Source organism: Sphaeramia orbicularis, chromosome 20 (assembly GCF_902148855.1).
Source record: "Sphaeramia orbicularis chromosome 20, fSphaOr1.1, whole genome shotgun sequence".
Classification (NCBI taxonomy): Eukaryota; Metazoa; Chordata; class Actinopteri; order Kurtiformes; family Apogonidae; genus Sphaeramia; species Sphaeramia orbicularis.
This window is the reverse complement of record NC_043976.1, coordinates 22,557,975-22,582,141: the sequence shown is the minus strand read 5'-3', so window position 1 is coordinate 22,582,141 and position 24,167 is coordinate 22,557,975. Positions and strand designations below refer to the sequence as shown.

At 36.2% G+C, this 24,167-nt stretch overlaps 1 protein-coding gene across 5 annotated transcripts in view; it reads right to left on the bottom strand.

Moving 5' to 3' along the window:
• The window catches only part of myripb (myosin VIIA and Rab interacting protein b), a 185,821-nt gene that overhangs the window by 20,498 nt on the left and 141,156 nt on the right, over positions 1-24,167 (bottom strand). For all 5 annotated transcript variants that reach the window (XM_030123309.1, XM_030123304.1, XM_030123305.1 and 2 more), the window contains exons 5-9: positions 12,592-12,672; positions 8,417-8,514; positions 8,128-8,208; positions 6,092-6,253; positions 907-1,075 (exon numbers count right to left, since the gene is read on the bottom strand). In XM_030123309.1, the coding sequence (XP_029979169.1) occupies positions 907-1,075; positions 6,092-6,253; positions 8,128-8,208; positions 8,417-8,514; positions 12,592-12,672 (591 nt within the window). The remainder of the gene's footprint in view (positions 1-906; positions 1,076-6,091; positions 6,254-8,127; positions 8,209-8,416; positions 8,515-12,591; positions 12,673-24,167) is intronic.

The following is a 24,167-nucleotide window of genomic DNA, read 5'->3' as shown; positions in this document are numbered from 1 at the left end:
ATTAGAAAACATATTAATAAATGTATGAATGAGTGAATGAATGAATGCATAATTAGCAGTAAATTATGTTTTACTGACAAAAACGTTCTCAAAATATATGACAGTCACAAAAATGCATGGATATTACACAAACAAGTTCCACTACAATTATTCCAGTACTGACCAGTTAGTGAAATCACATCAAGTTTTTGTTTTCCTCATGTATTTCTTATCTTACAAGATTATGTGCCTTTGTGCGTACTCTAAAATTTGACTAAGATAAACTTTTATCCATACTGTATTATGACTTTCACATAAATTTCCAGACTTTTCAAGGTCTGGAAAACAGTGTTTCAAAATTCCATACTTTTTAAGATTTTCAAGACCTGTGCAAGCACCCTGCTTAAGATGCACAAAAAAGTGAACTAAATGGGTTCCTAAAGGTTAACGTCTCTATTTCGTATGACCTCTGACCCCATGACAAGAAGCAGCACAAACAGTAAGAAACATAACATGTATTTAATGAAACCTGGTATAAAATATAAAACATAAGAAAGTTAATGAAACAAATCTCATTTATTGGCTACTATGGTTCATTTATTGGGGATTAAGGAGATTTGTTCAATTTGGAGCATATTGTTGTTAGACTGTAAATACAAAATAAAAAGGCATTAACACAAGACTGAAAAAGACATCACCTGCTGGAAAAATTCTGATTTCAAATTTGGAATCAGCATGCCTGATTTAATAAAAATCTGATGTTTTCCTTCAGTGGCATGTGATTGTTTTTTTTCTGTTTTTCTGTCCTGTCTTATTACTATATTAGCAGTAAAATGCTAAAATTTGTACATATTTCATGCTACTATTTTCACATGAAGATCAGTCATGAGGCTATTCGATCTTTAACTGTCTGAGTTTGATACGTACTGGAGTTGTCCAGTCGATCCACACTCTTCCAGCTGGGTAAAGACGTGGCTTTGGCCTCCCTCTTTAGAGATGCGTACTCTTGTAAGCCCCCTCCTGCTCCGGCACCCTCGTCCTCTGGACCTTTCTCAGGGGAGTCGTCACTTGTGAGGGAGAACGCTGACCGTGATCGCTGCAAACAGGAAATAATCAAACCCACAGAGAAGAACACACAAAGTTAAATTCTACAAAACAGATAAACACACGTATCTCTGCTGATGTTCTGCAAAGTTATAGTCAGTGTTTAGCCACAAGAGCACAACAGACTTAAAGCTGAATAACACTTTTTTGGTTTTTTTTAGTCTTAATACAGACTGCTTTTCACCTATTTATAATTTAGCATGTTTACAAAGCAAATTAGTGCAATACATCACAAATACTGTTTGCCAAAGTGGCTGTGATATGACATTTTCAACAGCAGGTGGAGCTAGAAAACAACTAAAAACTTAACTAGCCTTAAAAGCCCTTCCAAGTCTCTTAGTGTACAGTATGTTTCAGACAAAAAGAGAGAATTTGTGCAAGTATTCACAGTTACATAAAGAATACTCTCCGTAACTGTCGCTGGGATGTAGATTTAGAGGTTATGTTGATGAAAGGCACTCATCTCAATGTTGAATATCCACATTAAATTATGAGTTAAAGATTAGTCATTCCCCTGTTTCTGGTCAGTGAAAAGGCTGGAGGATTAACTTTATAATATACAGCAGAATAATTAAAGGAAAAATGATCACCTCATCCACTAAGCTTACAGTAAGGATCAGTGCTAAAGCAGCAGAGTTTTGAGTGTTAATCTTCGCGCCCCGTGTCTTGGTGAGTGTGTTTGCAGAGTGCTGATAAACACAGCCCGTCCCATTGCAGGGAGAGCTGTTGAGGAGGATCCCAGCGTATTTCACAGGACTTTGATCTTAGCTGAATGAAACAGCGGGATACAGAATGGAGAGGCCTGGGGAGTGCCGCTTTGATGCTTCGCTCACTCACGGGACGATGACAAATCTCCACAAGTCCCTACTGACTTGTAGTGTGAACCTCTGCCAGGTGTGTGTAGCTGTGTGTTGCAGCATCATCCGGTGCATTTAGCAAAACAGGGCTATGATGTGGAATACAGAGACTAAAAATACAGTAGAAGGCTATTTTTCAGGTTTGTAACCAGGTTAACCCACAAAGACCCAAACAGCCACAGATGACCAAAAGCATCGACTGATCTAAACTGTTTAATACCTGTTGATCTACTAATTCTATCAATACAAGTAAATAACTGAGAGGAAAATAACTAACTTTTGCTGTAAAAACACAAAATAAAGAGGATAATACAATAAATTGTGGAAAAATCACTTAAGAAAAGTTAAATACAGAGAAAAAACTACTTTAGAACTGCCACATAAGCCGCACCGGGTCTTTATGGGTTAATATAAAAAAATCAAATGTAACCAAGGTTGGAACCAGGTACTGATTGGTTCAAACCACTTTTGCATCAGTATTTGATGCTAATGGACTCTTGGGGAAAATCTAGTAATTTCGGTAACATACAGTACTGTGCATAAGACATATGGCAACCATTAGCTTTGTTGTTTTTAACCGTTGAAATTAGCATTCCCATTCTCTTTTCTTCAGAGACAAGAAAAAAATGCATGAAATATGTGCACAGCCTTGAAAGACACACAAAAAAATGACTTAAATGGGTTCTAATGGTTAAAGTAAAGTTGTTTCCAGATTATATCTTAATACAGAGACTGACAAATGCATATGTGTGGTCATTAGAACTTTACCAAACCAACAAACCCAATGTAGGCCAAGGACGTTTGCACAGTACTGTATATTTTTAAATAGATTTTAGCTTGGACTTGGAGCTGGAAAGGCACTGAAGTACCACAGGGTTCTGCTCTTGGCCCACTTGTTTTTAGATTATATATTAATGACGTAACACATTCAGTTCTTGGTAGAGGTGTTCAGATGTATGACGACGACACAGTCATTTACGTTTTGGTCAAAATGATCCTGTCAGTGTCCTCTTAGTGGTCAAATTATTTTGTAGCAGTGCGGTTTAAAAAATCATGTTTTACACTCTAAGTTTAATACTCCAGTATTGAAAACACTGTCTGTTTGCTTTTCCTCCAAGGCTTGATCATTGGAAGCTAATGAGTTAAAGGGGTCATATTTTGCTAAACCCACTTTTATTAGTCTTTGGTGCATTTATTTGTGTATTTGGACCCTAATAAATCATAAAGTTTGAATTTGAACCCTCCAGGTGCTGCAAAGCTATCTTTATATTCATTCTGACAGAAATCGAGTGGATTTCTACAACCCGTTTTAATTCCTTCTTTGTTTGTTACGTTTTATAACTAGTTACGTCATGAGATTTGCACATATAAGGTCAAGACTTCAGACAAACATTTCTCCAAGTACGTCATAATTAGTTGTCAGTAGCAGCAGCTAGTAAAAACTGAAAATATGTCCAAACTTCAAGCCAGTTACCTAAAATGTTCAGTTGTTGGTTGGATTAACAAACTCAAGTGGCTGAATAGGACAAAAAGCACAGCCTGGAGGGAGTGGGGCGCGAAGTGGCTCATTTGCATTTAAAGGGCCAGCGCTCAAAACGACCTTTCTAGTGTCATTAGTCAGAAATAAGCTTGAAGATGGACCTTTGGAGCAAGGTTATAATCGTTAACGAAAACAAATGAAATGACAAAAACTAAAACTGAAAAAACATTTTCATTAACTGAAATAAATAAAAACTCTAATTAAAAGAAAAAAACTATAACTAACTGAAACTGTATTGTGAGCTTACAAAACTATCTAAAACATATAAAAATTATGGATAAAATTCCCTTAGTTTTCATCTTTGTCAATGTCAGATTGATATCAAATTGATTTATTTTGCCCCAGCAATTTTAGCTGGCGGCACTTCACAGTCTGTCATGTCTGGTCACTTGTGGTTTCCAGTCATCTTCTGGTCCCCACTTTACCTGGAACATTCAGACTAAAGCTGGGACAAAGCAGCACAGTCCTGTCTGGGATTTACTTTAGTGATGCGTGGGGTCGGGGTTTTTTTTTTTTTTTTGGCTCACTGTGGTGTGCATGAGTGACAGAGACAGAGCGAAGCTGAATGACAGTGTCAGACAGGTGTTAAATTAACATCCAGATAAAGGCTGGAGAGTTTATCGCCATGAAAAAGTCTTCCAAGGCCTTAACTGCACAGTTTAGAAGAGGAGAGAAGAGGAGGATGAAAAGTAATCCAATTACAGAGGGATGGAACCTGTTAGAATGTTAAAAAACATTTGATGTTACTAGCTACAGCTAGCTGAACTGAAATGAAGCAAATTTGGCTAATAATGGAACTGTAGATGATTAAGAGATGAGATATCTGCAAAAATGTCTGGTTTACTGATGCTGAAATGGTTTATATATATTTCTGTCTGGTTTATGTATGTTTCTATGCGGTTTACTGCTGGGTAGCTGGTTTATATATGTTTCTATCTGGTTTATATATGTTTCTATTTGGTGTATGTATGTTTCTATCTGGTTTATATATGTTTCTATCTGGTTTATATATGTTTCTATCTGATTTATATATGTTTCTATTCAGTTCACTGCTGGTTAGCTGGTTTATATATGTTTCTATCTGGTTTACTGCTGGCTGCTTTGTGCATCTCCTCTCACGCTTCGTACATCTTCGCATTGTTTACACGTAAGTGACGTTGTGTATGGATCGCACCCCCCTCTCCCAACCTGCTATAGGGAATTTATACATTGTACTGTACATGTGTTTGTGTCTCTGCTCAGTCAATGAGCCGCCTTAACCCGACCCCCAAATAAAGTGTCCAGGGTAACCCGCTGATCCGTGCGTCACTAATTTCTTTGAATAGGATGGTGAGGAAGACAAAATATATGAAATAACTAAAACTAATACTAAACTAAACTAAACTAAACTAAAACTAAGCATTCGGAAAAAAACGATAACTAATAAAAACTAACAAACATGATCTAAAAACTAATTAAAGCTAACTGAATTAGAGAAAAAAAAGTCAAAACGAAATAAAACTAAACTATAATTAAAAATCCAAAACTATTATAACCTTGCTGTGGAGTTGAATTAATGAAGAATTCAGACCCAAGTATAGCATTTACAATTTATGTAGACCACAGGGAAATGTTTTAAAATGCATAATTCCATTACAAAAAGCAAAATATCACTCCTTTAAATGTAATGTTTGAAGGGAAATGTATTAAACAGATTTCATGAGAAAAATATCTCAGCTTTACATTACATTTCAGTCTACAAGTCGAAGAACAGGTTAAACTGGTGCAAAATTGCAAAATTGTCTATGATTTCATGCTGCAAATACTTTCACAGATGCTGTTATGGTCTCATTATGTTCTATTATATTTTGTTGTAAATTAGTCTGCACTGTGTATTACTGTGATTGTGCATGTATTTTGTACAGTGTTTATATTGTGTGTTATATACTTTAAAGGCCCAACTAAAAACTGGCATTCCAAATTAGTCTAGGCTATAAATGCTTTGGTCTGTGGGAACAATCTGCTTCTTACTTGTCCCTATGCAAATAAACACTTAATAAATAAAGTAGCAGATTGTCCAAGGGTTAAGTGTGTAACATTTAAAGTGAGTTCCACTCATAATCGCTTGGTTTTATTTGCAAAAAAGAGCAAACTACTGGCAAAGAAAAAACAGAATATAAAGCTAAAGGGAACTGTGTCGCTGTTTGATTTGTGCCCAGTGCTACCGAAAAGTCATTTTCAGCCAAACACAACATTCCTGTATTTTTATAACCTGGCAAATGCATTGAGACGACGGCCTGCCCACCAGTACTGCAAACCAAAACACAGACTGGACAGTGGAACATTATAATGTATGTACCGTGAAATGAAGTGTGGAATGTACAGATTATATACTGGAAACCAAATGACCCTGTTAAAACATACGGTGCACCAAGGAACAAGACAGTTCACACACAGTGAAAGTAAAGGTGGAATGGATTCAGACATGGACCACAGAGGCTGCATATAGACTGTTAAACTCAGGACTGACCTCAGTGTTAGATCTGCGCTACATCTGACAACAAAACCTTCTGGCTACTGCATTTTATATGATTTTAAATTTGTAATATTTGTTGTGAATGCAGAGACTGACCCACAGGGAGTAGGAGGTCTTAAGTGGGTCCTGTGGTCCCTGCGAAGAAGCTTGAGGCTGAGACGGAGAAGGAAGTTCACTGGGTTGGATCAATGACTGAGGCTGAGGCCAGACAAAGTCATACTCTGTCTGCATCTCTGAACGCTTCCTCCTCTGGATGATCTGACAAGAAAATAAATGAATAGAAAGAAACATGGGAAACTGGAGAAAGGAGGCACTGAAACTTTGGGACAGAAAACATACAATAATAGGTGTTTACCCTGTAGCACCGTATTATGTAATAAAAGTGCAATAAGTAATTATGTCATAATTTTTCACCTCATTATGTCATAATGCCGCATTTTGGAATAAAATTCTTGAACGCATTTTGTAATAAACTTTGCCGCATTTTGCAATAATTTATTACATATTGCAACCAACCATTGAAACTGATGCCTTAATTGGAAAAACCATCATACCAGCAGAACAACATTAAGCATTCCAGCTTAATTAGAACTCATCTTAAAAAAGCCAGTTGAATGTTTCATTTGTCAAACCTAAATCAAATGTAACTGTATTCATTATAATGGAGAATGTGTTTGCAAGCTACAGACAAAAGCTGCACTAATTAAGTATTACTGTTAAGAAAATGATTGAAATTTTGGAAGACATACACACATGCAATCTGGATTATGTCATGCAAATATTATACATGATACAAAGCATAAAAAACACAAATACAAATATAGAATAGATTTTTTTTTATTCCAGCTCCATTTGTGTGTTAATGCAACAACAGGGGATAAAAGTAAACAAACATCAAACTGCCTATTAACAAAAAGGTTTGGAATATTTCCAATGAATGTCTGATGAAACATCCTACTAGTTTTTTTTAATAAATTTTAATTAAGCTGGAATGCTTAATGTTGTTCTGCTGGTATGATGGGTTTAACAGTTAAGGCATTAATTTCAATGTTTTTTTGATGGTTTATTACATAATGCACCAAATCATTTTATTTTCTTTAAAAAAAGTGCTCTTGTAATAACTGTTGCGATATGAAATAAGTTATTACAAAACACATTCAAGAATTTTATTTACAAAATGCAGCATGTTATTACAAAATGCGGCGTTATTAAATAATGTGGCGCTACATACCCCTCAAAGACGTAAAGAATCGCTGGTGACCATATGCATCTACTGATCTAAAATGTTTAATAACTTATGAATCATTAATCCCATCAAAAGACAGAAATAATTCAGCCAAAGTGCAGTTTCTCAGGTTTTCACAGGCATCAGATGTGTCTTTTTGGATGCATCTGTAGTCTCCAAAGTGAACATGGAAACACTGTCACCTTCTGTAACATTGATTTATCAATAAAACCCATATTATTTGATGGCAGCGATTGTACATGCTTGTTTTAATGCTTTGTTAATAAAACATTTTGCTGAAAAACTCACTTTTTCTTCAGTTTGAGGTTTTATGAACATCTATATATGATCAGTAAATGAATACAGGAAAATAACATTACACAGAAAAATGCAATACACAGAGGATAATGTTATAATAAATGGTAATAAATCACTTAAGTTGAGAAAAGTGATTTGGAATAGATCTATGTCTTTAAGGGTTAAAAAGAAATGATAATAATAATTGAACACTGGTAAATTCAGTCTCCCAGTGCAATTTACTTTTAGTCCTAGCATGCATAATTTGTCATAATGGAAGTTTAAACCCAATAATCCAGTATCTGCATATAATATTATGCACCAACAGCCTCAAAGGGGATGTAAAAAAAAAAACAACACTTTATACTTTACTTTCAGACTTGATAGCGACAAATGCTAATTAAAGCTGAAACACAATCAAACAACTGTGAACTTAGTTTCCATTTACTATGTGAATGTTAATTGTTAAGACACACAACTTAAAGCCTGTTGGAGAATTTCAATGTACTAGCATTTTGACAAAGTAAACGATCATTTTCAAAGATGATTTTCTGAAGCGGTTCACTAATCCTGATTTCAAAAGGGAGAGAAGAATAAGTACTTGGCCTACTTTTTGTACAATGGTTGTGGCAAGTTCTTCTATGAGTTCTTCTTTGTGATCACGTAGATACCGAGCCTCATTCTGCTTTTCCTGCACACACAAAAACAAAAACAAAAAAAAAAAGAGGAATTTACTCATTTTGACATGATAGCAAAAACTGCGACTGTATCCCGCTGATATTCAAACCAAGTGAGAGGGCATAGCAGAGACAGCGTGAACAGAGGAAATGAAGAGCAGGAAGCAAATTAATGGAAAGGATGGAGATGGAAGGAGGAAGAGGAGCAGAGGGATGTCTTACCAAGCTGTCGCTGAACTCCTCCGCCTTGGCGATGGCTTCTTCTATGGCTTCTTCAGCAACACGCAGGGCGACTGTGAGCGTCTCTGCCATGCTGTGTCCTAACATCACACACAAAGGCAATAACATCTAAGATACAGGCAATTCACACACGTCTACATCATATGAAAAAAGCAAAAATAATGGATTCAGCTTTAATGCCATTGCACATGTCACAAGTACAAGGCAATGAAATGCAAATTGCATCTAACCAGGAGTGCAAAGTATCATAGTATAGTAATAATATATGGGTCAATATATAATTGAGGGACTTTTGAAGACCATGGGTTATATCTTTTTCCATTTCATTTCATTTATTTCGTTCATGGGTGTTGCATTTCATCAGCAAACATTCAATAATCATTCAGTAAACAAACATGTACACACCCATGCTTGAAAAGGAGCAGGATGAAGAAAATCTTACATCTTATATCTTACATACATCTTTATTAAAAGTTAAAAAAAAAATAATAATAATGATAATGATTTTATGTTCATTATGATCATGTCTTTAAAAATTCCAAAATTATTTGATTACTGAAACAATTGATTATTAATATACGATTAATAAATAATTAATAAGTGACTATATATACAGGGTGGGGAAGCAAAATTTACAATATTTTGAGGCAGGGATTGAAAGACAGTGTATGACCCATTAGTTTATTGAAAGTCATGAGAATTTATTTGCCACAAGGAAATTTCCATAATAGAAAATGTTTTTATTCTATGTGTCCTCCTTTCTCAATAACTGCCTTCACACGCTTCCTGAAACTTACGCAAGTGTTCCTCAAATATTCGGGTGACAACTTCTCCCATTCTTCTTTAATAGTATCTTCCAGACTTTCTTGTAATAGTTTTGCTCATAGTCATTCTCTTCTTTCCATTATAAACAGTCTTTATGGACACTCCAACTATTTTTGAAATCTCCTTTGGTGTGACGAGTGCATTCAGCAAATCACACACTCTTTGACGTTTGTTTTCCTGATTACTCATATGGGCAAAAGTTTCTGAAAAGGTATGGATAATAGTGTTAGGTATGATTATGACATGTTTGGTTTCAAAACAACTGACGTAGTGCCTGCTGAGAAAAAACAACTAAATGTTCATTGTAAATTTTGCTTCCCCACCCTGTACACTAAAATGTCAACTAAATAACTGTCTGAATTTAATAACAATCACCTTCTAATTAGCTAAACAATAATAAAATAACTGTGTTCTTTTTTATTAAGTTGAAATAATCACTACAGATATTTGTTTTTTTGGCAATATATCAAATTTTATATGGAAAATAACAAATTGTAATACTAATAATAATAATAAATTGTGATAAATCACTTATGAAAAGTTACATTTAGAGAAAAAATAGTTTTGGAACTGCCACAAAAGTAACACTGGGTCTTTATGGGTTAAAGAAAACTAGCCAAGCACAGTTGTTTACCCCCTTGGCACATTTTTTTTGCATAAACCTGCAGTGCATGATAACAGAGGTGTGGGGATTTAGTTACAACGTCTAGGACTTGTGACTTACTTGATTAGAACTGATGAAAGAGTCAACTTGACTTAGACTTATTGTTCTATGACACATTCTTAGATGTATTCTTGTTCTTAGACGACTTAGACATTTTATTTTATTATGTCTTCAAAGATATGATTATGTGATTTCTAATGTAGCGTGTTCGAATAATCATGAAGGGGCCTCAAATCAAAATAAGAGAATAGGAATTAAGAATGACCATTATAGCGCCTCTCTCCATTGTTGTTTATTGGCTCAATGTATCAACAGATGTTCATGTGACTTGACGAATAATGACTCGAATCATTTTTCACCACAGAAACTTAGGACTTGGATAACACTTAAACATTAATACTGTGCATGTGTGCCTTACTCCCACCTCTGCGTGATCATATTTTGGGCATCATCAAGAACAAACTTCTATTATAACCTTTGAGCATGTTGTTATTCAAGTAAGGTGACAAGTAACAAGAACTCTACCAGTTTCTGTGGGCTGTAGAAAATCTACCCTGTGATGCAGATGCTGGCTAATGACAGGTATTTTCTAACAGGTACGGTTGTTAAATCTATAACTGACAGCTGTAATTACCGACTACTGCTCAGATTCATCATCATATCCTGTTCAGCCCTAAGCCCATTTCTCAACCTACCAGCTGAAAATGACATATGGAGTAAAATAAATGGAGTATATTTCACAAACAACACCATTTTTCTCAATAAATTTGGGTTCAAAAGAAAGGTAATAGCTGTGAGATTGATGTAGAATTGCCAGAATCATTATCGAAGGTTCTGTTTCAGGGTAAATGCAGCTGGAGTGCAGCAAAAAGCTCCATCTAAAAACAAACAAATACCTAGGATGAAACACACCTGTAAGTTACGGGTTAGTAACCTAGGGATCCTCGGCCTGAACAGGATATATGACTCTACAGCTCAACACGGAAGCTTCAAACAGCAGCATAAAAAACGGTGTCATGTCATCAATTTTATTTTATTTTTTTAATATTTGGTCTAGATTTGGACTGAGAGGAGAAAGCTGCAGACAGAAGGAAGATGTGTATTTTTCCCTTCTGATTTCAGCTTCTGCAACATTAATACAAGAAAGTTTGGGTATATTTGATGCATTTGAATGAATTTAAGGTAGTATTTATGCTCATTGTGGAGAGCCTGGTCTTTTTCTTCCATATGTATGTGTTATATATTTGTCTGTTGGGGATTTATGTGAGTCCTGTCTAAATTTAGGATAATATACAGTCATGGAAAAAATTATTAGACCATCAAAAGTCATCACAAACAATGGTTATGCACTCAAGTACTAACTCCTGTGTGTATCATGTGACTAAAACAGACAGAAAAAAACATGAAATGCCTAAAAGCACTGTTTTTGGCAGTACAACGCCATAGTTATTGATGTAAGAACTTCAGTGACTTTGGTTATTATCAAGAAAACCATGAAAAATGGCAAGATATCGGCTCTTAAATTAAACTCTTATGAGCTATTTTTGCTGTTCTCATTATATTTGTCCAAACAAAAGTACCCTTAGTTGCACCAAGCATTAAAATGAACAAGAAATTAAAGAAAACAAGGGTGGTCTAATAATTTTGTCCACAACTGTATACTATACTACAACTGTAATATCCATAAATATATATATCTGTATTTTTCTAGAAGGACTTTTAACCTGTCTAGTTAGTCAGAAGATAAATCCAAGGGGTCACACGGTGATTAACTGGATACAAGAAGAAAAAAAACAATGCTATGCTAAAAAAACAAACAAAACAAAACAAAAAAAAAGCTAAATTACTTGCTGGATATTGTCGTTTCTTGGACACCATTACTTTTTTCAGCCCATAAAGACTAACCACATTAAACAGGACGAGATATGTGCGGGGGGAAAAGAAATCACATCTTGGTTGATGCAAGTGCCGACAAGTTGCAAACAGATGCTTCCTCAGTTAACGCTCAGTGAATCTATAAAGTAAATTGTGTTTGTTGGTGTGCTGGGTTTGAACAGTGCAGCCTAATGAACACATATTTTATTTCCCACACACAGGTATAGACTGTTTGTTTGTGAATCTGTGAAATGCTGCCATTATCTAAATGGCAGATCTTGATCATTGTATAAACAAGTCATAATTATTGGCAAACAAATGAAATTAGCCATATCATTAGATTGGGGCTATCTCGTGTACATATTTTGTGTGTGTGTGATGGTGTGTGCAAAAGGCAGAAGCATGTGTGTCTAAAAATGCTGGGTAGTAGGGTATAATTAAATGTGTGTCTGTGCCATTGTGTGAGAAGGCATGACAGTAGTTTTATGTGTATCCACTAGATTTATATTGGTGTGTGTGTGAGCATTTTAATGACCAGAAGAAGAGTGACAGTGTGGATCTGTGTACACACCTTTTTTTTTTTTGTAGTGTTGTCTAGCATTAAAGTGATTCACCATACCCTCAGAGTAGTTTGTTAAATCAACAATTAATGAACAGCAAACATAAAAGCTAAAAATGCTCAATAAAAAAGTCAATATTGGCAAAACAGCAGGTGAGAAATAACTGCAAGGTACGGAAGAGAATGTCACTGATAATTGTGTCTGAAATTACCCGTCTTGTGCGCGTCTCTCACCTTCACTTTGTTTGTAGAAGGCAGAGTCACTGCCGCAGACGCTGCCATCGTTGTCGTTGCTTCCCTCGTGAACACTGCTTTCTGGACGGAGACAGACAGTGAAATGAAGCCTTCAGATAAAAGCCTTCGAGATGAGGCCTGTCACACAAATCAAAATATTCTTCTCATATCATAACATATAATAATACAGCGCCACACTTTCCTTAGCTACATAAAAAGTAGGTTAGACTGCACACAATACCACTGAACCTCTTTTTGTACCCTTGTCAATTGTATTGTTTTGTTTTGTAGTCATTTCTATTGTTTTTTTTCTTTTCTTCTGCTTCTATTTTCCCAATTGTGCATGAAAAAAAAAAAAAACAACAACAAAATGACAGTGGGAACGAAATGACAATTCATCTGATATTTCACAGACAAATAATACATGCAGATTGTTGTGTTCTGTGGCGCTGTTGAATATTTTCTTTAAAGCTCATTCAGGTCAAGTCCGCTGTGCGTTACTGGCACATCTTTGGGATCTTACGCAAAAGTTTTTAACACAGATAAAATTCAATGATCGTAATCCTCATACAGGTACTTCAAATAATTTATAAAACATTAAAGAGTTTATATATGTGGTAATATAGTCACGGAAAAAAATTATTAGACCATCAAAAGTCATCAAAAACAATGGTTATGCAATCAAGTACTAACTCCTGTGTGTATCATGTGACTAAAACAGACAGAAAAGAAAACATGGAATTCCTAAAAGCACTGTTTTTGGCAGTACAATGCCATAGCTATTGATGTAAGAACCGAAGTGATTTTGGTTATTATCAAGAAAACATGAAAAATGGCTAGACATCAGCTCATAAATTAAACTCTTATGAGCTATTTTTGTTGTTATCATTATATTTGTCCAAACAAATGTACCTTTAGTTGTACCTGGCATTAAAATGAACAAGAAACTGAAGAAAACAAGGGGTGGTCTAATAATTTTTTCCCACAACTGTATATATTACTATTAAAACTACATGTTTACCTAGTGTTTGAACAAACTTTTAAAGTGTCTTTATAGGAGCTATATGTAGTACTTTTACCTCGAAATGATAAAAAATAAGCTAAAAGTATCATTGGAGTGTTTAGAAGAGCTATGAAGTAAAGATACCAATGTATATTAGATTGTACAGATATGAACTGAATATATAAACTCATGTGCCAGAGGATTTATGTGACCACTAGAGGGAGTAGTGAATCATTCTACTGGTCTTCCATGGTGAGAAAAGCTAACACCACGAGCCTTTGACCAAAGTGTCAGAAAGTGGCCAGATGGGATGTGAACCAGTTAGAAACAACTTTCAGAGTCAAATAAAGTGACAAAACGACAAAAGCTAGAAGCACTGTTTTTTCTTCCACATGGGTGACTTTGATTATGAAGCTTATGAACGTATAAAGTTATTAGTGCTGTCAAATGATTAAAATGTTTAATCAGATTAATCACAGGGTTGCTGTGGATTAATTCCGATTAATCACGATTAAATATCATTCATTTTTAATCTATATTAATCGCGTTTCATTTTCCATGAGAAAACAGACTCAAGGAAGAAGGGAATATATATGCACTTAACGTGTTGGTCTCAAGCTGGGCGACATGTTAGCCAAAGTGCTAGCAGAATCCCCAACTAATGTATGATTTGCCTTAATGTGGTATTTTTAACATGGATGTGCTTCGGTGAAAAGAAAACTCCTTCCTGCAGTATCTGCATAACACTTTGTCGGTTGACTGTTCCGTCTTGTTTTTTGTCCTCATATTTCCATCCAGACGGCCAACGTGCTGTTTAGCGTCTTCCATCTTTATGGGTTGGTTCTGCTGCCTGTCACTACTGGATCAACTGCCCATTTGTTTATGCGCAACGCTAGCTCTACATGGACAAACTGCCTGAAATGCGTTGGGAGAGACGTTCAGAGTCATTCTGCCCAGAAGATGGCTTAATTGCATTGAAATTTTTAATCAGATTAATCATGATGATGGATTACTTCGTGTAAATGCGTTAATTTTGACAGCCCTAGTTATTATGTGATGTTATTATCTTATAGTTGTTGTTTGGATAATTCCAAACAGATCTTTAGTGCAGCTCAATACGTTTTTATTTAGGAAAGCTTTTGGTTGATGAATTTATCCTTTTTATTTATTTTATTAAATTATTCTTATGTTGTTTTATTGTGCCCATTTCATGTACAGCACTTTGTGATTTTTATCTGTCAAAAGCGCTTTATAAATAAACTTTACTTACTTACTTACTATTGGCAACACAAACTGTACAGAAAATGGAGGTGATTTGTGTTTTTACTGTGGCTGTTTTCAGTCGAAAAACAGAGCTAAGCTAACAGAGCTATGATGTAAACTATCAGCTGATGCAGCACATGAAGAAAATAAAAACACACTGTTATTTTGTCTGACTGTTAAAATAACCAGCTGTGAGTTTTAGTTTGAAGAAGAAAACTTGCTGATACCATAATACAGATGTGTGTAAACAATGAGCTTTATTCTTTATTCAGTGGCTGATACAGTCTGTGGATACATAGTGTTGATTCATTAGTGGTTTTGGTAGTCTTAAGTATGTTCAGATGACACCCCCCTGCTGTTGAAAGTATGGAATACTTTTACAACATACATGATATTTTAATTTGTCTCTCACTAGAAAATTATTAGAAAAATACTGATTATACTGATTTTGTTGTATACTATACTGATTTTGTTGTATAATGAAATGTAAAGACCTGCTAGATAGATACAAGTTCTCTGTGGAGCAACATTAGGGGACACATGGAGCTGATCAAACAGAGACGGGAGACAGGAGACATGTAAATATGCAAAAGCAAACAGCACTTCTCTTGCCTTTTGGTGGGGACTTTAAAGATTACAAGGTGGAGAGAAAAAGAGTAAACACGGATGCTCAGAGACGGTGTAGTGGTTACAAAATCCCGCCTTCCAAACCACATATTCCCTTAGTGGCCCATTAACTACCGTTAGATATCTCTCCTGTCGTTCTCATTTATTGTGGCTTTCTCGTGAGTCCTGCTGTAAAAATGAAACGTATACGTGGACATGCACTTTATTAAGAAGACAAATTGTCAAGACGACGCAAGAGAGCAATCTGACAGTCCACCAAGGTGCAATAGAAAGCACAAGGAATATGGAAATCAAGTCATCTTTCCATCTCATCTGCCCACAGGCTGCATCCTGAGCACATACACATCCTCAAACATGGCTCCAGACAAAACACAAGAGCAGCCTGGCTCCAGTTCCACCCCAGGTCCTCACTTCAGCTCATTTCCATTCAGTAACCAGAGCCAAAACACAAACACGTCCAAACCTCTACCACAGCCTCATTCCAAAGCTTCAGTCCCTGCTGCTGACAAAACACAAGCGCAACCAAACTCTGCGACTCCCGTCCCCGGCCTGTCTCCTCTCCTCTGACATTAATCTACTGAGTGTCATCCTGTTGTTGCTGCTGCTGGACAGGCTGCAGTTTCTTACTGAATGCACAGAGACAGTCAAACCCTCCAGGTGTTTTCGCTGAGAGTGCCACTTAACAGTCTCTGCCATAGCTGCGACACTGCCAGGAGGACAGGCCACTATTTTCCAACTCCTTTGCACCATAATATTGCAATTGGAAGACAACTTTGTATATCCTTTGAGTATAAGATTTATTAAGTTATAAATACTTTTTTGCAAATAACACCAATAGACTTTGGAAAAGGATTTCAACTGGATTTAATGAGCTTAGGTTAGCCAAAACCAGGAAAGTCAACAAAAACAAATACAAGCTGTCATTTTTTCTTTTCCCGTGATGGCAGCAGTAACACTGCCAGCTGTCAAATATGTTATACTTTTTCGGCTTCACTTCAAGATGAACTGCTGTTTGTCAAAGCACTATGACGTTTTAGTGCAAGCTGTAAGAGTGCAGCCAGCAATCATAAACTCTTATGGTCCTTCACTGTGACATGTGGTGACACGCAGTGGCTCAGCAACAAAAGATTATGTTTGATGTTTCTCGACATCACACCGATTTTAAGGATTTGTGTTGTATGTATTCAGTGCTTCAGATGAAGTAGTAACCTGTCCAATCTCACAAACACACAAACACATTCTTGCCTCATTTTACAGAGGGGTTTTTGGGTTCTTTGGGGATCGGGGATCTTGGCTTAACCCATACAGACCCAGTGCTACTTTTGTTGTCATTCTCAAATGAATTTCTCTCTCAAATTAACCTCTCTTAAGGGATTTTTCATCTTTTTTTATAATATTATCCTCTTTATTTTGCATTTTTTCTGTGAAAATCATGTATCCTCCTATCATGAATTTACTGATCTTGTTTATATTCATAAAAAGCTCAGATTAAAGTTGAGGGTTATTATATCAAAAACAGAAAACTGAAAAAAAAAAAAGACTTTTACAGCAAAGATATCATTAACTGAACATAAACCAAGTGTCTCCATCCACTGTCAATTAATCCAACTCCATTGGTTTTACTGATTAATCAATGTTGTAGAAGATGATGGCGTTTCCATGGTAACTACGGAGCCTCTGTATGTCCAAATAGGTCATATATCTGATGACCATGAAAAGATGACAAACTGCATTTTACACCAATTATTTACATGTATTGATAGGATTAGTGGATCAACAGGTATTAGACATTTACATCAGTAGATGCTTTTGGTCACCTGTGGATGTTTGAGTCTTTATGGGTTAAAGGACCAGTCCTCCCAGTCCAAGCACAGTGTAACAAACCTCTATTACCTGCTCCACCCATCTGTCACTGTCGAGGTTGTCTCACTCTGACTGAAGTGGCGTTCAACAGAGCTGTACCATTCTCGCTTGGTTAGACCTGAATTATCGTTTCTGGCACTGTGGATGGGGACAATAGGTGGGGAAATTACCTGCAGCGCCTCAGGACAATGTAGACACAAAAGCAGCACTGTCATAGAAAGTGAGCTGCCCTGCACCCAACACAGACAAAGCCCTGTAGGGCAGCACACACAAAGACTATGTAAGAAACTGATGCACAAATACACACACCATTAATTATACAGATGCCCTGTCAAGATTATGATCATAATCAACCGCTTCCAGGTTCAGTTAAGTTGTTTACATACCAACACAACCTCTGTCTATCACTATGTTTGCAGCCACACTAATGTCCGTTATTATTCTGAATATGACAATAATCAGATTTGATACAGATCATGCAAACAGCACATTCTGTGATAGAAGATTCTGAATTTGGCTAAAGTATGACTGGAACCTTTCCATTGAAGACATGTGGGATAAACTGATATTGTTCAGGTTTTCTGGAGCATTCATGTCTCAGTTGGTAATGCGTGACCCCTTGTCTGGTTATGGTCAGTTGTAAGCATCAAACACATACACTGTACATGTACAGTGGACAGAGGAATGGTGACATCACACACTGAGTTCAGAACTGTAGCTTTGAGGCCAGTAGTTAGCAGTTTGGCTACTGACATGTTGGGTTTTTGGAGGCAGAAGTGACTGTATTTGGACAAAAGGGGTGGAGCTGCAGGAGCTAATGTTATCTTACTGACTTGGTAAAATGTTAACTGCATCAAGCACCGCATAACAGTCATTTAATGATCTTGTTAGAGTAAGCTATTAACTAGAACCTGACTGATACGGGATTATTGGGGCCGATGCCGATACTAGGGGCTAAAAAAGGCCGATAGCTGTTATTTTGGCCAACAACCAATATATTGGCTGAAATATAAAATGAGAACATTGATACACACAGGATATAATAGTCTTATATTAGATAATGATGGACATGTGAATTAACAGTTGCATCCTTGTTTATCTCACAAAGATAATTTGCACCACTTTAAAATGCTGTTTAATACTCTTATTTAATATAAGAGTATTAAACAGCATTTTAAAGTGGTGCAAATTATCTTTGTGAGACTAGTATGTGACCCATGGGGAACCATGGGTTGTAGATGGGGTAGTTTTTATGCTGGGAAGAGCAGAGTTTTGGGAAAAGATGAGAGTCTATATTTTATAAGTAGTGACATACAAATTGTTTGGTAAATCATTCTTTAAAATGTAAGCGACAATTAATATACAATATTAATACCAAGAATGAAATTGTGAGGTACACAGGAAGTGCACACACAGGGGTGGGGGGATAGCGGCCCATGATTATGTGTGTGTGTGTGTGTGTGTGTGTGTGTGTGTGTGTGTGTGTGTGTGGGTGTGGGGGGGGGTTCCGTGATTGTCAAAGTGAAAGTGAAACTGAACACACTTTACTCTTCCTCTGACTCTCCGGGCAGCACAGACACATAGGAGCAGAGCGACAGAATCTGCAAAAAAGCTTATACATCAGTTAGAATAATCGGTGATACGCTATAATCGGCCTACTCTACAAATAACCGCAGCTAGAGTGGAAAAGGAACTAGAAGAAACTGTTTTATTAAAAACAAACTCCACAAGTGGGACTGAGCAGGTGTGAGCATACATAACCTCCATCCAAAGACCGACATGGATGACATTACAACAGTCTATTTGGCCTAAGATCTAATTAACAGAAGAAAGTTATAAAGAGGGACCAGATGCACTTATTAGAGAGTCTAAATAAAAGTATGTGAACAGAATGACGCCTGGAAAAAAAGAAAATTACTTTTTCAAAAAAAATCAGCCAGACCTCTCTTGAGCCGCCCCTGGCCTTCAGTGGTATTACATCTTTAAGACTGAATTATGCACAAAACAGCAATGAAGATTATAGGTATGAGAGAATATCAGTCCATAGATAATCTGTATAACCAGTCGGTCATAAAACAAGCAACAAAAATCTCTTCAGACCCGACTCATCCATTGTCCTCCGAATACGAACTTCTTTCATCAGGAAGAAGATTTCGTATGCCAAAGTGCAAAACCAATCACCTCAAATTATCATTTGTCCCAACGTCCATTTAGTTGCTGAACAATGTTGAGAACTAGTGCAACAGAGCAACGTGCAACAAACAGACAGTACTTCAGCACTTAGCACTTTTTTCTCTCCCTACACTTAAGGCGTCTTTACATGTTCCGTGTTGTGATTGTCATGTGTAGTCCATGTCTGTTTTATATGAAAGACTAACTGCCTTTGTTATAATGTGTCCATGTGATGATGTTTTTATCTTGTCTGTGAAGCAATGATATGTAGCACTGTGCCCAAGATGAATTTCCCCCAGGGGACAATAAAGTTTATTTTACTTTACTTAATTCCACACTGGCCTCATTTGGATCCTTGGTCCTTGGTTGTACTGGGCTGTAGCTTTTAAGGCTGGGATAGAGATGACAGGATGTCCAAAAGAAAAGCCCACACTTCTCACTGAAATATACTCTAACCATTTCTACAACCTTGGTTATTACCACCTTTTATGTCAAAACGCTGACCTGTACAAGAACGTTTTTGAAGGAATGAAAGGGGGAGTCCCTGTTTGCTCAGCTGAACATGTCTGCCACTAGTGGGAACATTTTTTAGTATTTGATGAAGCCTGAATAGACTGCTCCTGTAAAAATGAAGTAAGGGAAATTGTCTGCGTTTCTGTCAGTCTGTGTGAACTATTACTAATGGCTTTTTTCACCTCCTCATTCATGGCTTTAACTACATTAGGTTCTAATGTACTGATAGTGAGGACATTTTGTGGTTTACTCTGCTACAGCGAGTGGCAAATTCTACACAATAAGAAATAATATTGCAACATGATGCTCCTTAGTACATTTTTAAGATATCAGTGTTTACCAAAGGAATCCCAACACTGTTTTGTTTGTCATTGTTTATAAGTCACTGCTGTTAATCACTGAGTCATAAAATATGACAAGACATCTACGATACAATGTCTAGTGTGACAAAAACAATGATGCGTTTGTTATAAATTGGCCCAGAATGCTGCCTTGTCACCACAGAGATGATGGAAAGCCTGAGAGTGGTCGTGTGTATTTGTCTGGTACATTCCCCCTTAAGTCCAACTTCACGTGCACGCCACGACCACGGTCCAACCTTTGTTCCTCACCACTTGCTACTCTGCCGCTCAGGGAGTGGTGGAGGGAATCATTCAATATTGCCATGGTAACTGCACAGATGACAGCAGCGGCTTGTGTGAGTGTCTGTCATGCACTGTGGCTTGTATGTGAGAGTGTATGAATGTGTGTGTGTGTGAAACAGAGTGGGTAAGGTACATTACTTTGACGGTAAAACTAATTGGACAAGATAAAGTAACAAGTGAGTGATTTCACCTGTCACTGTTGTTACTGCCAGGTGTGGCTATGGTTTATTGCAAAATTAGCAGGGTAATTTGAAATCACTGCCCTCCAGAAATCCACACTTAGCTGATATATTTGACTGTAATGCTTCACATACGCTGCCATGGAATACCTCTTCTAAATAAATAGCCAATCACTCACTATTATTCCTACTCTCCTGTTTATCTGCCATTCACAACATGTGGAAACACTCGCAGTATTTTACCACTAACACCTTTATTCATTCTGAATTGACGGAGCTTTTATGTTGACATGTCTTCACTGACTCTTCATTAGACTGAACCTTATGGTGCGTTTCCATCGCTTGGTAACAACTTGACTTAACTACTTGCTTTGCACATTATACTTTCATTTTCCACCACAGATAGCCTGCCAACTGGTTACTACTGACCAAGGTTATAATAGTTTTGGATTTTTCCTTATAGTTTAGTTTTAGTTAGTTTTGACTTTTTTTTCTCTAGTTAGTTTTAATTAGTTTTTCGAGCAGGTTTGCTAGTTTTTATTTGTTTTTGTTATTTTCTAAATGCTTAGTTTTAGTTTAGTTTTTTAAAAATTTTTTTATATCTTTTATCTTCTTCACCGTCATATTTAAATAAATCCCGTACAAGACTCTGCTGCTTTCTCCCAACTTTAGTCTCCATGTTTCCAGGTAGAGTGGGGACCAGAAGACAACTCTAAACCACAAGTGACGATGAAGTGACGGACCGTTAAATATCGTATGGTGCCAGCAGCTGAAACTGCTTGAGGGAAATAAAGCGATTTCATATCAATCTGACACTGACAAAGACGAAAACGAAGGGAATTTTATTCATAATTTTTATACATTTTAGTTTTGTAAGCACACAATACAGTTTCAGTTAGTTACCGTTTCTTTCTTTTAATGATAGTTTTTATTTATTTCAGTTAACAAAAATGTTTTTACAATTCTAGTTTTCATCATTTCATTAGTTTTTGTTAACGATAATAACCTTACTACTGACACAGCAGGAAACGTCATTCAACCAATCCATGGTTTTGAGGGCTGATGCGCAATCATTGGTAATAATACACCTCAAAATATAATAAATGAATACATTAAATATACATAATATACAGAGTTTCTGCAGGTATCAGCAAATCTAATTTAATGCTTTTTAATGCCACTTTAAACAAATTTAATGCCCATGTCCAACTGCAGATACAGTTTTATATATAGCTTTATGACAGTTTACCATCCACAGGCTTAAACCAGGTTCTGAATAGTCCCTCCTCCAATCACTTCTTCTGAAACTTGTTGAAAATTTTCCCATTTTTCCAACATTTGCTAGTATTCCCTTCACTCTTTCACCACAGTATGAGCACATTCACAGCACATTGCATTCCAAGCATCTGGTGTGGTGACTTTGTGCATCGGCCGTAAACAATAGCCAATTAAAGGGTTCAGCCTGTCAATCATCACACTATATTTTCAATCAAAATTATTAAATGTTTCTAAAATCAAAATAAATCGTGAACAACAGTGCTTTTTTTTCCATCAAGTGTATTTAATTTTTAATGCCTCTGGACATCGAATATAATACTTTTTTATGCATTTAAGGTCTTAATTTTCACAAAATCTATTTAATGACTTTTAATGCTTTTTAATGACCTGCAGAAACCCTGATATTGGTTACTTTGAGTTGAATATAGCACTGTAACTTGGTTATATAACCCTCAAATCTCTAAGCAGCCACCAGCAATCAAATGCATCTACTGATACAAAAGTAACTTTTGAGCCACTAATCCTATCAATACATTGAAATAACTGAGGTAAAATGCGATTTCTGATATGACGCTTTCGGACATAGAGAACATGGAAACACCATCATTTTCTACAACAATAATTCACCAGAAAAACCATGTAGTTTGATGAATGGCAGTGGTTGTAGACACTATATTCTGCTGAAAAGGTCACTTTTGCTTCAGTTTTCTCTGTTCTGATATAATAACCTTTGAATTTACTCTGACCTTTTATGCATATATACTGTCGTGGAAAAAACATTCTTAGACCACCCTTGTTTTCTTCAATTTCTTGTTCATTTTAATGCCTGGTACAACTAAAGGTACATTTGTTTGGACAAATATAATGATAACAACAAAAATTGCTCATAAGAGTTTCATTTAAGAGCTGATATCTAGCCATGTTCCATGGTTTTCTTGATAATAACCAAAATCACTTCCATTCTTACATCAATATAGCATTGTGCTGCCAAAAATAGTGCTTTTAGGCATTCCATGTTTTCTTTTCTGTCACATGATACACACAGGAGTTAGTACTTGATTGCATAACCATTGTTTTTGATGACTTTTGATGGTCTAATAATTTTTTCCATGACTGTACATGATCAGTAAAATCAATATAGGAAAATACCTGAATTTCACTGAAAAATGCAATATGAATAGGATAATATTATGATAAATGGTGATAAATGACCATTTATTTCAGGTGAAATGCAGAGAAAATGAAATTTGGATTTTGGTGTTTCCACTGGGTGAAAGCAGGGACCACAGATATTATTTCTAGCATCATCTTTGCCAAGGTTCAAAACAACCCAAGTTGATACTGTGATAATGATGTATAATAAGAATATATAAATAAGAATTGCAACTGTGTCAATATGTATGCGAGTTATCATGTTGCAGTGTGGGACACTGAACCGAACTAGAGGGAAAGCTCAGAAAATCCTGAAGAATATCGGTGAAAAGTGGGCTCTATCTAGAGCAGTCGACCACAGATTTTGAGTCTAAACCATATTCTCACTTGTAAAAATCTAGAATAAAATTCTATATAAAGTTTTAAATTCCATCCTTCTCTGTTGTTGTCACATAAAAAAACTTAAATGGCACCAAATTTTGCTCATTGAAAAACCAAAAAAGGTGAGTATCATGAGTGAAATTTGATTCATTTGAGCCGTTCTCTTTCTTTTCCCACTTTATTAGCTTTGAGCTTTTGTCAAGAATATTAGGTGATGTTTGTTCCCTCGTGCTCAGCCTTGTTCCTTTTCATCACAATTTTGTCTCAGTTTTGTTGGATTCTACTTTTTTACTCCTATTTACAGTCCAGCTTCATCCCTCAGATTTCTTTTTATTTGATCTTATTGGTCAAATACTCAAGCAGCTGCCAGACAGACGTCTTCTCTTTCATTTCTGTCTGGAACATGGTGGAGAGCCCTTTTATCTTTTGCTCCTGACAGGTAATACACTGTTCTGCATTTGACATGTATCATCTATCTGCAGCTGATTTTCCAACACCTCT